The 14,865-nt window shown below is 40.7% G+C and overlaps 1 protein-coding gene across 1 annotated transcript in view; it reads left to right on the forward strand.

The window, feature by feature from the left end:
- The first annotated feature begins 700 nt into the window (after positions 1–700).
- noxa1 (NADPH oxidase activator 1) overlaps positions 701–14,865 on the forward strand; it is a 32,970-nt gene continuing 18,805 nt past the window's right edge. The window contains exons 1-5 of the mRNA XM_075468163.1: positions 701–775; positions 2,480–2,668; positions 4,682–4,764; positions 5,975–6,083; positions 8,448–8,582. Coding sequence (XP_075324278.1) covers positions 2,495–2,668; positions 4,682–4,764; positions 5,975–6,083; positions 8,448–8,582 — 501 coding nt within the window. The 5' untranslated portion in view covers positions 701–775; positions 2,480–2,494. The remainder of the gene's footprint in view (positions 776–2,479; positions 2,669–4,681; positions 4,765–5,974; positions 6,084–8,447; positions 8,583–14,865) is intronic.

A 14,865-nucleotide genomic window follows, 5' to 3' on the forward strand; every position in this document is an offset into this window, starting at 1 on the left:
CGACTTTTTATTTAAGCATAGAATATGAATACTAAGTCGCATTTTTCTGTAGAGTTTCTGTAGTGGGGGGGTTACAAAATCCAACCTGTACAGCAGGTTGACCCAGGAGGATAAGTACTGGAAATGTGACAAATGATGACGTCTGGAAAACAAAGACAAAGACTTCCTTCTCAAAGAAATCCCTTACAGTGGGATTAAAGGTCACTCAGAATAGATCTCATACAAAATTTCCCAGAAATTCTATGATGTAAAAAGAATTAAGGAAGGGTGATACTGTGAGTCAGTTTAATTACACCTAGCACAGAAGCCTTTAACAAGCATATTGTTACTGCGCAGATGGCATGATACAGGATTTCACTGTGACAAAAACCTCTGGTACAGACAAATAATAAATAGTAAATGTTTCCATATACTCAAGTCTGTTTTACCTCACATCTGTTGTCCTGAGACAGAAACAGTCCACATGTAAAAACAGTTCATCAGATCATAAGAACATATTGATCCTCATTGTGCCATTAGCTATAGCTGTTTTACATAAATATGGGCTGTCAATGGATGTGGATATTTTCATGTATATATGCCACATAAACAGGTGAATTCTACAGCCTGCATAGGTCATCTTTGGGGAATGTGAATAGAAAACTTCCTTGTAGCAACTGGGCGGAGACTCCTCATGAGGCTAGTTTCTCTTATTTGCACTTCAGCATTGACAGCAGGTACAGAGTGAGACCGAGGCTGAAGGAACTCTAACCAACTACACATTCTGGAAAAAGTGGTAAGTGAAAAACAAAAAACTAGGAATTACATAGGAATAACTAAGTTAGTCTAAAATGAATCTTATATTATTGGCAGAGTCTATGCATGTCAAAGATTTGTGGCATTTCTTTGGGAGACTATTGATCTTGTGTGTGCAGAACTGAACAGCCTGGATTGGCAGACACTGGAAAAGCCACAAGGAAATAAATATTCTGCAGAATGGAACAGATTAGAATCAAAATAGTTTGCCAATAGTTTTTTCTTCCCTTTTTCACTTTTTTTATTTATTTATTTTTTTACATGATTTCAGAGAATTCTAATTCTAGGTATTCAGTTAACATTCTGAGTTTTGTTGATTACATTTATTCACATCTCTTACACGCGCGCGCGCTCATCTTTTGGCTAGGAATTTCTTCACCTTCTCTTCTATTACTTTTTTTTAATACATGACATATTTGATATATGATACATAACATGAATTGATACATGATACATATTTCCTTATGTCACATACCATACTTTGGTACTAAGCTATATAAATACTGTAGTCAGCATTTCAAGATTTTTTTATATTTAAGGATTTTACATCTACTGACTATTTATACTTAATGATGGTATAAATGCTGACATATTGCGGGGACTTTGCATCTTTCCATTGTAATATTTAAAAAATGTTGTTTTATCATCATAAGACTATTGCTTTTTGGCTCTCCCTATAATTGTGGGGTATAATGCCACTGTCAATAAAAACAAGCCTCAAAGTAGAGTAATGTTAAAGAACCTATCAAAAATAAGCATATTCTTATATACTATAAGTGATGAACAAACATGCTCTCAAAAAGGCAAAAGAAGAAAAAAAAGAGTTTGATAATTTTGCTTTTTCTCATTTACATTTTTCAAGGATTTGAATGTGGCGTAGTGGGAAATCAATACTTGTGAGCATTCTCTATGCATAATGTATATATTACACTATTGCAAAAAATAGCTGAGGAAATTTGGTAAAGCTGCAAACTTCCAAGATCTTGTTATGAATTTGCTACAACTGTCCCATCATTTTTGCATGAGAATGACTTATTTCCACGTTAGTCTGAAACAGAACTAAGGTTTCCAGTTGCCACTTTGGTCAATGAACAAGCGAAATGTTTGGAAGTTTTTCTGTGCCATCAGAGTTTGAATACGAATTTCTAATATTGAATTTTTACAGCATCAAAATCAGACTTTGAATTTGAAAAACCAACAGTGGAAAAAAAAATTCAGTGGAAAAAAATTCAACTTAAAAAAATTCTGTGGAAAAAGAACCACACTCAACATCTGGGTAAACAGGGAGAAGCAATCAATCCCTGTCTCAATTCATCAGATCAGCTCAATAGATATTGAGTAATATCTATTACTCAAATTTATTAACACAAATGGCAAATAAAGTAAACTCACTCACCGCAGCACCATCACCCGCGTTGGTGGACATGGCTGATCTGTCCAATGGAGCGTAACTTGATTGGCTGCCGTTGGATGAATTGAGACAGGGATCGATTGCTTCTCCCTGTTTACCCGGATGTTAAGTCACACACATTAAAAATAATCAGTATAGACCTTTTGTATTTGACTACTTCACAGATGAAATGCCCTGTAAAATGTCACTATTAAGTTTATGTTTCATCATAAAAAAAAGAAACAACAACATTTCTTTATGTCTGATCATGTCCTTTATTTTGTTGTGCTCCAGTGTTTCCTACCCAAAATGCTTTACAGTGATTTACTGCGGATGTGGAATGAGTCCGTTGTGGCCGTGGATGCCGGGGACTGGCAGGGAGCGCTGGCAAAACTTCAGCAGATTAATGAACCCACTTCTCGCATACTGTTTAATGCAGCCTCAGCTCACATGGCCTTGGGACAACTGGATATGGCTTTGAAGGTTAGTATTTGTGATTAAACAAATAACAAATTGTTATCGGTGAGTAGATGAACGTATTTTATGCCAGAAATAAGGTCCAGGTTTAAAAAAAACTCAACTTCTCCTTTAACAATATCACAAAATGTATTGAACAGGACTAAAAAAAAATTGTATATATAAAAAGTATCAAATATATGTATATGTATATGTATATGTATAAAAATACAAACACAAAATTTTACTTGGATACAATTACTGGCACAGTTTCAATCAGTTTAAACACACATGCAAAAAAGAGCTCATGCAAAGTGGAAAAAAGTTGTCACGTCCATGGGGTTTTACACATGTTTTTAGTTTTTTTTTTTTGTCATGTGTTGGGTTGTTTCATATCTTGGTTTTTGAGTTCATGTTTTAGTTTTGCCATTGTTTTTCCCTCACTTCCCATGTTCAGTTCATAAGTTTCACTCACGTCACCTGCATTCATTGTCTCCAGCTGCACTCATTTGTCAATCACTCCCAGTTTAGTATTTAGTTCCCAGGCTCCCCTTTCAGTTTGTGATTTCCTTTCCCTGAATTCACCATCTCCCTTGTCTTGCAACACCAAGCCAAGTTAAGTGTTTTTCATGCCATGCCATGCCATGCCATGCCATGCCATGCGTTTTGTTTTGTTTTGTTTTTCTTGTCACAGTTAAATCCATGTTTTTGGTCCCACAGTTTAGTGTCACCACCTGGCTCGGCCGCGCCCTGTTTTGTCTTTTGTTGTTTCGTTAATAAACCAAGTTTGCTCTTACACCTCTGGAGTCCGCATCCGTGTCCTGCCAACCCGCATTCTGACAGAAGTGACCTCCAGTAGATTTGAAATAACTTGAATACATAGCAAAAAAAAAGTTGCGTACATTATCAGCACACAGCTTTTTTTATACTGATTATTCCAAGTTGCTGCTGTTGAAGTATGTACTGCATGTTTGAGTGGGAATTTATTGAATAACACCCAAAGAAAAATAAATTTTTGTCCCGTTTAAATTATTAAGAAAAAATTAGGAAAAATAAAGTAAATCATTTGAAAAAACTGTACAAAAATGGGAGGTGTCGCAGAGAGAGTGACATGCTTGTAATATCCAGAAATAACCATAAATGTAATGGAGTACTGTGTTTGTAGCAACAACTGAGGTGATGATGTTGGCAGGGGGCTACCAATCGCATGGACACATTATTTATTTTTTGTCAATTCATTGCTTTACAAATCAGCATATTTTGGTCCCAAGAAACCTTCAAGGATTTTCTATTTTAAAAATTTATCAGCTTTTTACATCTTTTTTTTTTTTTTTTACCTGCCTCTAGTAATTCCCTCACACAAATTTGTGCGATTTTCTTTTAGATCTACACATGATAGGGTTTCCTTAGTTTTTCATTCCTTATATTGTTTTTCAGAATACAATCCTTTAGTATATTGGAGCTGAGGCTATGGGGTGGTATATATTGTGTTTATTGTCTTCACTGGTTTCTGCATTTGCATTCTGTAAAGCACTTTGCAGTTTTCATAGTGACTGAATGTGGAACAAAGTCTGATTGATTGATTAAGAACTTACAGCTAACATCCTTTTTCATAGTAACATGTCCACCACAACTTTACTTTTGCCACTCTGCTTGTAGGGTATATTTTCTCTACAGTCTAAAAGCTGTGCACAGAGGCTTTGGGAGTCAGGAATATGTTCCTGTGGCCATCTTTCCGTGAAACACATAGAACATTCATTTGAGCTTTTATTCTATCAGTTAGTTGTGCTTTTAAAAGCAATTAGCTGCTCCAATCTTTAAACAACTCTCTCGATAGCATGGTTATTCATCACAACTGGTTCTCAAGTATCAGCAGAAATCATGGTTTAAAAAAAAAGGCTGTGTAAGTCTGATATATATATATATATTGCTAACTATGACTGAATGATTTTAATTGGAAAATTAAATGAAAGTACATGATAATGTCTTCATCTATTTATCCTGAACCTAAACTTGCCTTGTCCCCACTGTGATGTCCAGTCTTTAGACCTCACCCTTGCTAAGGATGAACGCCTTGCTGTTGGCTTCTTCCAGAGGGCAGCAGTGATGATGCAGGTTGACAGGTAAGACTTCCAGTCCAGGGATAGGTTATCTGGATAGATCTTATAACCTTTCCAACTAATGTCACACAAAGGTCACAAACAAAAAGAAAGTATTTAAAATTATCTCAAGACAATCAGTGTGCCTACATCCTACAACTTCTGATTGTAAGACTGGATTTATCTGTCTCTTCTATGGAGAACTGAAACCTTGTTCCACAATAAAGGGGCCTGATAACTGAAGGCTCTGCCTCCCATTCTACTTTTAGAAACTCTGGGAATCTCAAGTAAACCTGCAGTTTGGGAGCGAAGTGCTCTGTTAGGAAAATATCTTATAATGAGATCTTTAAGATATGATGGAGCTCGGTCATTAAGAGCTTTATATGTGAGGAGAAGAATCTTAAATTCTATTCTGAATTTAACAGTGAGCCAATGAAGAGAAGCTAAAACTGGAGAAATATGATCTCTCCTGTTAGTTCTCATCAGAACTCTGGCTGCAGCATTTTGGATCAACTGAAGGCTTTTCAGAGAATATGCGGGACAGCCCAAGAATAAAGAATTACAGTAGTCCAATCTTGAAGTAACAAATGCATGGAGCAGTTTTTCTGCATCACTCTGAGACAAGATGTTCCTGATTTTAACAATATTACGAAGATGAAAGAAGGCAGTCCTAGAAACCTGTTTTATATGTGGGTTAAATGATAAATTCTGGTCAAAAATAACTCCAAGGTTCCTCACTGTAGTACGAGAAGCCAAGGAAATACCACCGAGAGTAACTATATAGCTAGATAGTTTTTCCCTTTGGTGCTCAAGTCCAAAGGCAACAACTTTCTCTCCACAGTCGCCTCAGGCACGCTCAGGCCGGGAGATTGGACCGAAAAAGAAAAAGTTTTCAGTGCAATCTGTTGGTTTCCTTAGCTAGAAAATTGTTTTTGAATTGGCACTATATGAATGAATTGGATTATTTTATGAATAATTATGATTACGATTAATTGAATTCCAATTGGCTTGAATTGGACTTTATTATCTAAGTGCCTTGAGATGACATTTGTTGTATTTGGCGCTATATAAATGAAAATGAATTGAACTTCAGGCTTACAATGCTCACAAATGTTACCCAGGCACGAGAAAGAAACACTAAGTTAATGGATTGAAAAAGAAAAAAAATTATCCAACCATATTTGGATTTTTTAAAATCAATTTCTGTTTATTTGTGTCAATGTTCTCTGTCCAGATTAGAGGAGGCACTCTCAGACTGTATCTGGGCACAGAAGCATATGAGAGGCAATACTGTCATTGACTACAGACAGCTGGGACTAAGATTCAAACTCTTCAGCTGGCAGGTCAGACGTTCACCCTAACACACCACACATTCTAACTCTGCACATGATAATATAAGGAAATAAATCCCCAATAAGCTGGGTTCTCTATTGTGTAGTCGAAATGGCAAAACACATGTGGGAGCAAACACATCAAGTTTCATTGATTGAGGCCATAGAGGAAAAAAATAAATATGAGAGAAGGTGAATGCCTTGGGCAAACCAGTTATCTAAAAATAAAGATTTGTGTTTAGGGAAGGAAAAGTTGTATTTGTAAAGCTCTCGTAAACGTTGCCTGGTCTTTCCAGGAAAAATTTGAGAGTTTGACAATTTGAGGGATTGTATTATAGCTACATAGTAGGAAAACAATTTAGACCCCCTGTTTTAGAAAAAAAAAAAATATATAAAGATATTATTTAATGTGCAAAAAAAAAAAAAAAAAAAAAAAAGTCCAGGAAGTCCATACCACCATGTTCATAGAAATTAGCACACTGACCTCTTAATGTCAAGTCTTCACATACACTATATTGCCAAAAGTATTCTCTCATCTGCCTTTACACCCATAGGGTTTAATATAACGTCAGCCCACCCTTTGCAGCTATAACAGCTTATAACTCTTTTGTTCAAGCATTCCACAAGGTTTAGGTGTGTGTTTATGTAATGGACGGGACAGAGGACCCAGAATTTCAGCCAGACAGCAAAATAAAAGGTTAACAGGTTTATTGCAATAAAAGAGTTCTGGACAGGAACCACCAGCAGCAGGACTGGAACCACTGGGGACGGAGAAACAGGTTAGTGGCTTGCAAAGATCGAGAGCTCTGAAAGGATGCCACTAACCTTTTCGGAATCCGTTCGTGACTGTGGGCAGAGGTTCCGTTCCTTCGTGGGATGGTTAGGCATGAACCAGAGGCGAGGTCTAGAAAACCTTTGGGGTTCAGTTGAGGGGCAGAACAGAGCTCGGAATCCGGGAGACAGAAACAAGGTCAGAACCAGGGAGCCAGAAGCAAACAATCCTTTCATGGGGCTAGGCAGGAGACGATGGTCTAGAGGCAGAAACGGGGTCGGTGTCCAGAACAGAGATATCCAACGACACACATAAGGATTTAAAAAATCTGGCGTCGTCTGCCTGTCATAAAAGGGCTGATGAACAGGTGTGAGAAATGAGTCTGATTGCTCTGCAGAGCAGCAGCAGGCAGGTGGATGAGATGAACTAAATGCAAACAGGGAGAGCAGAGTAGGCAGACGAATCAGAATCATAACAGTATATGGGAATTATTGACCACCATTCTTCCAGAAGTACATTTTTGGGGTAAGAGATTGTTGCCCCCCCACCCCCATGAGTTGTCACACCCATTCCTAGGGACAATTTAGAGTCACTAATTAACCTGATATGCATGTTTTTGGACGGTGCAAGAAAGCTGGAGTACCTAAAGAGAACCCATGCATATATTTGGGGATAACATGCAAACTCCACACAGAAAGTCCTCAGCTGGAATTCGAACCTGGAACCTTCTTGCTGTGAGGTGATGGTGTGCATGTGTAGAATAAGAAATACTATATGACTGTGTGAATGAATGAGAAACCCATTGGGAAAATGCTTTAAATCCAGATGTGACAGAACAACACTGCTCACTGAAAACTAAAACAGATCAACATATTTTGTAATCCATGTATAGAAATGATACATCAAAAACCTTGTTTTTGATGTAACAGAATTTCATGTAACAGAATGTCAGGATATGTTGTATCCTCCCTTTCTGCTTTCCGTTGAATCCGTGTGATGTTTGTTATTGCTTATTGCTCTACAATCAGTGTCCCTGCTCTGTATTGTGTATTCTCTAAAAACAAATATTCTGAGTAAAATATTGCTGCTAGTTCTTATCACACTGAAAAGAGCAAACATTTAAAATATAATCCATACTGAACTTAAACATCAGAAAGATAGCTTGTTCATTTTTATGATACAGAAAAGGAGAAACAGTGCACCCTGCTGCATTTCTCCAATAATGTTATTCTTCAACGTGGAAAAAAGGGAATGAACCTCTGTTAATTTAAAACACTGCTCCAACAGAAACACCTATTTTACAGACGTGTCACCCTGATAAATACTGGAACAGTGATGCTGCTTCTCTGAGTTCAGGACTATGGAAGAATTACATTATTATGTAATTATATTATATTTCTCAGTCAAAACTGCAGTGCATGGGGTTTTGTTCCAAAACCAGGAAATAAGTTTGACAAGCAAGACAAAAAAAAAAAAATCATATCATCTCTCACACTGTACTATTTGCTGTAGAAAATTATGCAATAATTGAGAATTGAGACTTTTCATCAACCTTACGATTAAATAGATATTGGTTGAATTTGTAATTGTAATGTGTCCCCTAGGTATTACATAATGCAGCAGCTGTTTACTGCCGGATGGGCCAGTGGGAACGAGCCAGGGAGGTTCTGCTGTCAGTCTCCCAGGACAGAGGAACAGGACGCAGAGGAAACATAGAGGTGGCTTTGGACAACATTGAAGTGAGAGTTGCAACCTTTATTTCACACTTGAAAGTACTTATGACTTGTAAAAAATCCTTAAAGTCACAAAAATACAATTTATATGTGCGTCAGAGTTCTTAAGATGCTATAGCCCCATTGTACGGTGGCCCTGAAGTGCAAATCACAACAGCAAAAGAGAAAACACAACTGACAAACCACAACCAAAAAGGGCAAAATAAGGATTTGTTTCCATATATGATGTCGTTATTGTTCCATATGTAGTATATATGTGGGAAAAATATGTTTATAGATCAATGACCAAGAAAGAAGCATCTGTTTATGAAAGTTGAATAGTTTTGAGAGGATTTTTTCAACATTCTAATTACAAAGTATAAACAAATTTAGGCCTAATTTAGAGAAAATAAAATTTGCTATGAAGTTCCAAATTGAAGATAGGTTCTTGATAAACTGTTTAAGCCAATTTATTTGGAAAGTATTTAAAGTGTAAAAGTCTAAAAAGTTAAGGCCACCATTATGATATCAGTTCATTATTACTGATTTTTTAAGATAGTGTTTTTTGTTTCTCCATATAAAGTTTAATAACATTTTGTCAATATCTTTCGAGACCTTTTTGTTAGTTTTTTTTTCAATTGTTTACACGCAATTTTGAAAACTGGGTTGTTTTTTTCAAAATATAATCACAATTATCCAAACACCACACTCAATTTGCATAATTCTTAGATTGTTGGCAAAATGACACACTTCAGTCAAAACATACATATTTGTGAAAATGCTATTAGTTTTCATTTACCCAACACAGTCCTCAATGATCACACACTATTGCAGCCAGTTTCACACTGCTGTGATAAAAAAAAAAACACATTTATAAAAAAAAAAATTATTTTAGGAAATAGCATGTGCTAGATTTTTGGCCAGACATTGTTATGCAAGAGATAATTTAGATGTAAAAAAAAAAAAAATAGTGACAAACCCGCAACATGATTAGTTTGAGATATAGGGAGAATGTACACAAATAGGCCTACTATAAACTTTACCAAGCACTGCACAACACTGATGTTGCAGACTGAATATTTCAAGTATTTATTTCAATACTTCAAGTCAAGTCAACTTTATTGTCAATACTGCCATATGTGCAGGACATACACAGAATTGAAATAGTGTTTCCCTCTTATCCGTGGTGCAAAACAGCAATAAACATGAAGTAAAATATAATATATATAAAGTAGGAGGTAAAAAAAAAATATATTAAAAAATATATATACAAGTGAAAAGATATATAAAAACAGCAGTGGCAAATCTGTATATATATATATGTATATATATATATATATATATATATATATATATATACATATGGCAGTATAAACAGATTAACAGTATAAACAGAATTTACAGTGAGCTATGTACAGTTCATGTACACTAATTGACTATACACAGTGCAATTTGGTTTGTCGATTGTTCAGAGTTGGTGAAGGGACTGGTGCCATTTGGTTTGTGCATTGGGAGGGAGGGGGGTGTCAGTGTCCAGAGTTTGTGGGGGCAGGGGGCAGAGAGGGAAGGGGGGATAGTGCTGGGAGTGAGTTCAGCATCCTGACAGCCTGGTGGGTGAAGCTGTCTCTCAGTCTGCTGGTTCTCGCCCGGAGGCTCCTCAGTCTCCTCACGGAGGGCAGGAGTCTGAAGAAGCAGTGGGTGGGATGGGTGAAGTCACCCGCAATGCTGAGTACTTTGCGGGCCAGGCGTGTGTTGTAGATATCTTGGAGGGAGGGGAGAGGGGTGCCGATGATCCTCTCAGCTGCTCTCACTATGCGCTGCAGGGCCTTCCTGCAGGATGCAGTGCAGCCGCCGTACCACACAGTGATGCAGCCGGTCAGGATGCTCTCGGCGGTTCCACAGTAGAAGGTGTGCATTATGGGGGCTGGTGCTCTGGCTGTTTTTAGTCAGTAGAGGCGCTGCTGAGCGAAGAGAGGTCCTCAGTGAGGTGCACACCCAGGAACTTGGCGCTGCTCACTCTCTCCACAGCATCACCATTTATGGTCAGTGGAGGGTGATGGGTGGGGGCTCTCCAGAAGTCGACAACAATCTCCCCACATTAAGAAAGAGATTGTTGTCTCTGCACCACGCGGCCAGTTGGCTCACCTCGTCCCTGTAGTTTGACTCATCGTTGTTGTTGATGAGCCCCACCACAGTAGTGTCATCCGCAAACTTGATGAAGAGGTTGCTGCTGTGTGTTGGTGTGCAGTCGTGAGTCAGCAGGGTGAAGAGTAGGGGGCTGAGCACGCATCCTTGGGGGGCCCCTGTGTTCAGTGTGATGGTGCAGGATGCGTTGCTGCCGACCCGGACTGCCTGTGGTCTCCTGGTCAGGAAGTCCAGCAACCAGTTGCACAGTGAGGTGTTCAGTCCTAGACAGTCCAGTTTCTGTATCAGCTGCTGGGGGATGATCGTGTTGAAAGCTGGACTAAAGTCTAAGAACAGCATCCTCACATATGAGTCCTTAGTGTCCAGGTGAGTGAGAGCTGAGTAGAGGGTGGTGGAAATTGCATCATCAGTGGACCGGTCGGCCCAATATGCAAATTGGTAAGGGTCCAGGGAAGGTGGGAGGATAGATTTTATGTGCTGCATGACTAACCGCTCGAAGCCCTTCATGATGATCGGGGTCAGTGCCACAGGGCACGTTGAAGCAGGATGGAGAGGCTTTTTTTGGAACAGGGACGATGGTGGTACTCTTGAAGCAGGTGGGAACAACAGCTTGGCTCAGGGAGGTGTTAAAGATGTCTGTGAGGACATCTGTGAGCTCTGCACAATCCTTAAGCACCCGGCCAGGAATGTTGTCAGGTCCTGCAGCCTTGCGAGTGTTGATCCTGGAGAGGGATCTCCTCACGCTGGCTGAAGACAGGGACAGCCCCTGGTCATCTGGAGCGAGTGGTGCCTTCTTTCAGGGGTGCCATTGTCAGCTTCAAACCGTCCAAAGAAGTTGTTCAAACTGTTCAGTAGAGTGATGTCGTTGTCACAGGTCTGTGGTCGGGGTTTATAGTCTGTGATGGTCTGTATCCCCTGCCACAGGCTCCTCATGTCTCTGCTGTCAGTGAAGTGGTGCGTAATCCTGCTGCTGTACTGCTTCTTTGCTAGTCTGATGCCACGGGACAAGTTGGCTCTTGCTGATCTCAGACCAGCCTCATCACCTGCTCTGAAAGCAGCAATCCGGGCTCTCAGTAACCTATGGACTTCCTCCGTCAGCCATGGTTTCTGGTTGGCCCGTACTGTGATGGTCTTGGTGTCCGTGACATCATCAATGCATTTACTGATGTAGGCAGTAGAGTGTCTGAAAACTCCTGGATGTCAATCTGGTGGTTGTAGGTGGCTGCCTGCTTAAACATGTCCCAGTCTGTGGTGTTAAAGCAGTCCTGAAGTGCTGAGGAGGCACCCTCTGGCCACACCCGTACCTGCTTCTGGACCGGTCTGGTGACTTTAAAGGCTCGTGTATACTTCGCAGCAGTGTGTCGCAGTGAGCTTGTCGCAGACACGACGCAGTTATTTTTGATTTATGACTTGAAGCGCTGTCTGCGCTATGTTAATCCCACGCCACAACGCAAGAGGGACAATCACGAACAAGCTAGGATTGTGGGTGTTACAATTGTAGCGTTGGCACGTTATTAATTAATATTTACCTCGAAAATAGCAGGGCACCACCTCTTGTTTTGTTTTGACTTATTTAAGTTATACAGTCCAAAGAGGAAAACTGTTTAAAATCTTACGATCCTGGTATGTTAAATTAATAATCAATTAATAATCAGTCTCATTCTGATTCGTACGTTCTGTTTGAAGTGACAACCGACTTAGTAACTGTCTGTTACACTCTTAAATGGATTAATACAAACATTTATTCAACATTGCACAGGTATATAGGTGTATAAACAATTGATAAGAGACAGAATATGGGTATTTTGCAATAGTTATAAGGAAACACGGTTGAAAGGGAGAGATAACTTAGCTAAACGGGAGGACTAGTGACCTGGGGTTAAAACGTTAATACAGTCTGGGCCTTCACGAGTTGCTATGGCTAATCACTTCGGCCGGTTATTTCCTACGGATCTCTGCACAACCATCACCTCCAGAGGAAGGATTCAGCACTCCGAGTTCAGCAGAGTTCCACTGCTCCAAAGATATCAGACTTTATGCGCCTTACTTTTGCCGTAGAGTATCGTGGTTCTTTACAAGGTGAGCGTCAGTCCTTGGAGACCACGCTTCCTTGGTTACCAGCGGCTGGGCGTCGTTGTTGGAGACCACGTTTCCTTGGTGACCGGCTGGGTGACGTTGAGTCGGCTGTTCTTCTTGGGCCGGGCGGTGTGATTTAGCAAACACTCGCGTGTGTCGGACCAGACTTTATAAAAAAAGGAAGTCTAAAAAAATTGGGAATTAATAGTTACGGAGTAAAATAGAGAGAGGACAAGAGAGTTGCGGAGCGTAAGGGATAAGAGCGTAAATGACAAGAGAGTAAAATGACAAGAGAGTAAATGACAAGAGAGTAAAATGACAAGAGAGTAAAATGACAAGAGAGTAAATGACAAGAGAGTAAAATGACAAGAGGGCGAATCTTCTCCGTTCTCTGTCTTTCCTGAGAGCACGCTACACAATTACGGAGGTCATTCAACAACAATGGCGACTGGACGAATGCGCACTTTGATTGAGATGCAGCTGATCGATCTAGAAATAGAAGAAATATTGCTACTACTGGAGCTGCCAGAGAGGGAAAGAATCGTCACGGTTAGCACGGTTAGCGTCAGCCGGTTAGCGGATGTAGAGTTGACCAATCAGAGGCCTCCTTTCTCTCCTGTCTGCGGCGATGTCTGCGGCGATGTCTGCGGCACTGTCTGCGGTGAGTTACAATTTTGAGGAGGTGCACCAGAGTGTCTGCGTAGTGTCTGCGTAGGGGGGGGGGCATGTCTGCGTTAACTGCGACACACACGCAGACAACCTGGTTTCCGAGTATAAATCAGGCTTAACCTTTGGCCTGTATGCTGGCATTAGCAGTACAGGGACGTGGTCTGAAGCGCCAATATGGGGGAGGGGTGAGGCCTTGTATGCTCCTCTCAGTGTTGTGTAAACCAAGTCCAGTGTGTTGTTTGCCCCTGTTGGAAAGTCAATGTGCTGGTACAACTGAGGAAACACTGTTTTGAGATTTGCATGGTTGAAATCTCCAGCCACAATGGGCTGGATGGGCTGTCTGTTGATCACTCTATCGTTGTTGTTACAGCTGGGAGGGATGTAGACTGCAACAAGCAGGATGGCAGAAAACTCCCTCGGTAGATAGAAAGGCCGACGCTTAATGATCATAATCTCCGCAAGGGGTGAGCAATGTCTGCAAACCACCACAGTGTCCTGACACCAAGCATCCCTGATGTAAACACAGACCCTGCCACTGCAGATCTTACCTTTTCCAATGAAGGCTCTGTCTGCTCTGTAGCATGTTAGCTAGTCGAACTGGATGGCAGGGTCCGGTATGTTGTTGTTGAGCCATGTTTCGGTGAACAAAAAAACACAGCACTCTCTCACAGTCTGCTGGGTCGATCTTAGCAGGTGTATGTAATCCAGTTTGTTGTCCAGGGAGCGTACATTGGCGAGTACGATGGATGATATAGCGGGCTTGTGTGGATTAGCCGCTAGCCTGGTCCGGATACCCTTGCCCCACTTCTGCCTCCTCGCACACCGCCTGCAGCGCTTCCTCTGTGGGTGTACTGCAGTGGTTGGGTTCCATGCTGAAGTGGGCCGCCGGAGTAGACCGAGGTTGTATAGCTCCTTAGTGTGTGCCAGGTTTTTCCGATATCAATAAGAGTCCCCCGGCCGTATGTGCGCCTCGGGATGGACAAACATGACGAGAACATAAAATCACTCGAACACACCGACAAGACAAATATGTATACACCACATTTTCGGGACAGAGGGGGGCCGCTGTGTCCGCACACGCCGCCATCTTGGTGAGGAGGAGCGTGAATAACTGAAAGTATTTCTTACCATAATAAGTTACAGTAATCAACCAACAATGAAATCATTGAAACAAATAAAATCTGTAGAAAAAATAAAAATTTAGAGATAGGGTGAGGAGCTCGCCATCCGGAGGGAGCTCAGAGTAGGGCCACTGCTCCTCCACATCGAAAGGAGTCAGCTGAGGTGGTTCGGGCATCTGGTTAGGATGCCTCCTGGTTGCCTGCTTTTGGATATTTTCCGAGCACGTCCTACTGGGAGAGGGCAGACCCAGGACTCGCTGGAGGGATTATATGTCCCTTCTGCAAGTTAGTCATAGGAG

The sequence above is a fragment of the Odontesthes bonariensis genome, chromosome 6 (assembly GCF_027942865.1).
Source record: "Odontesthes bonariensis isolate fOdoBon6 chromosome 6, fOdoBon6.hap1, whole genome shotgun sequence".
Taxonomy (NCBI): Eukaryota; Metazoa; Chordata; class Actinopteri; order Atheriniformes; family Atherinopsidae; genus Odontesthes; species Odontesthes bonariensis.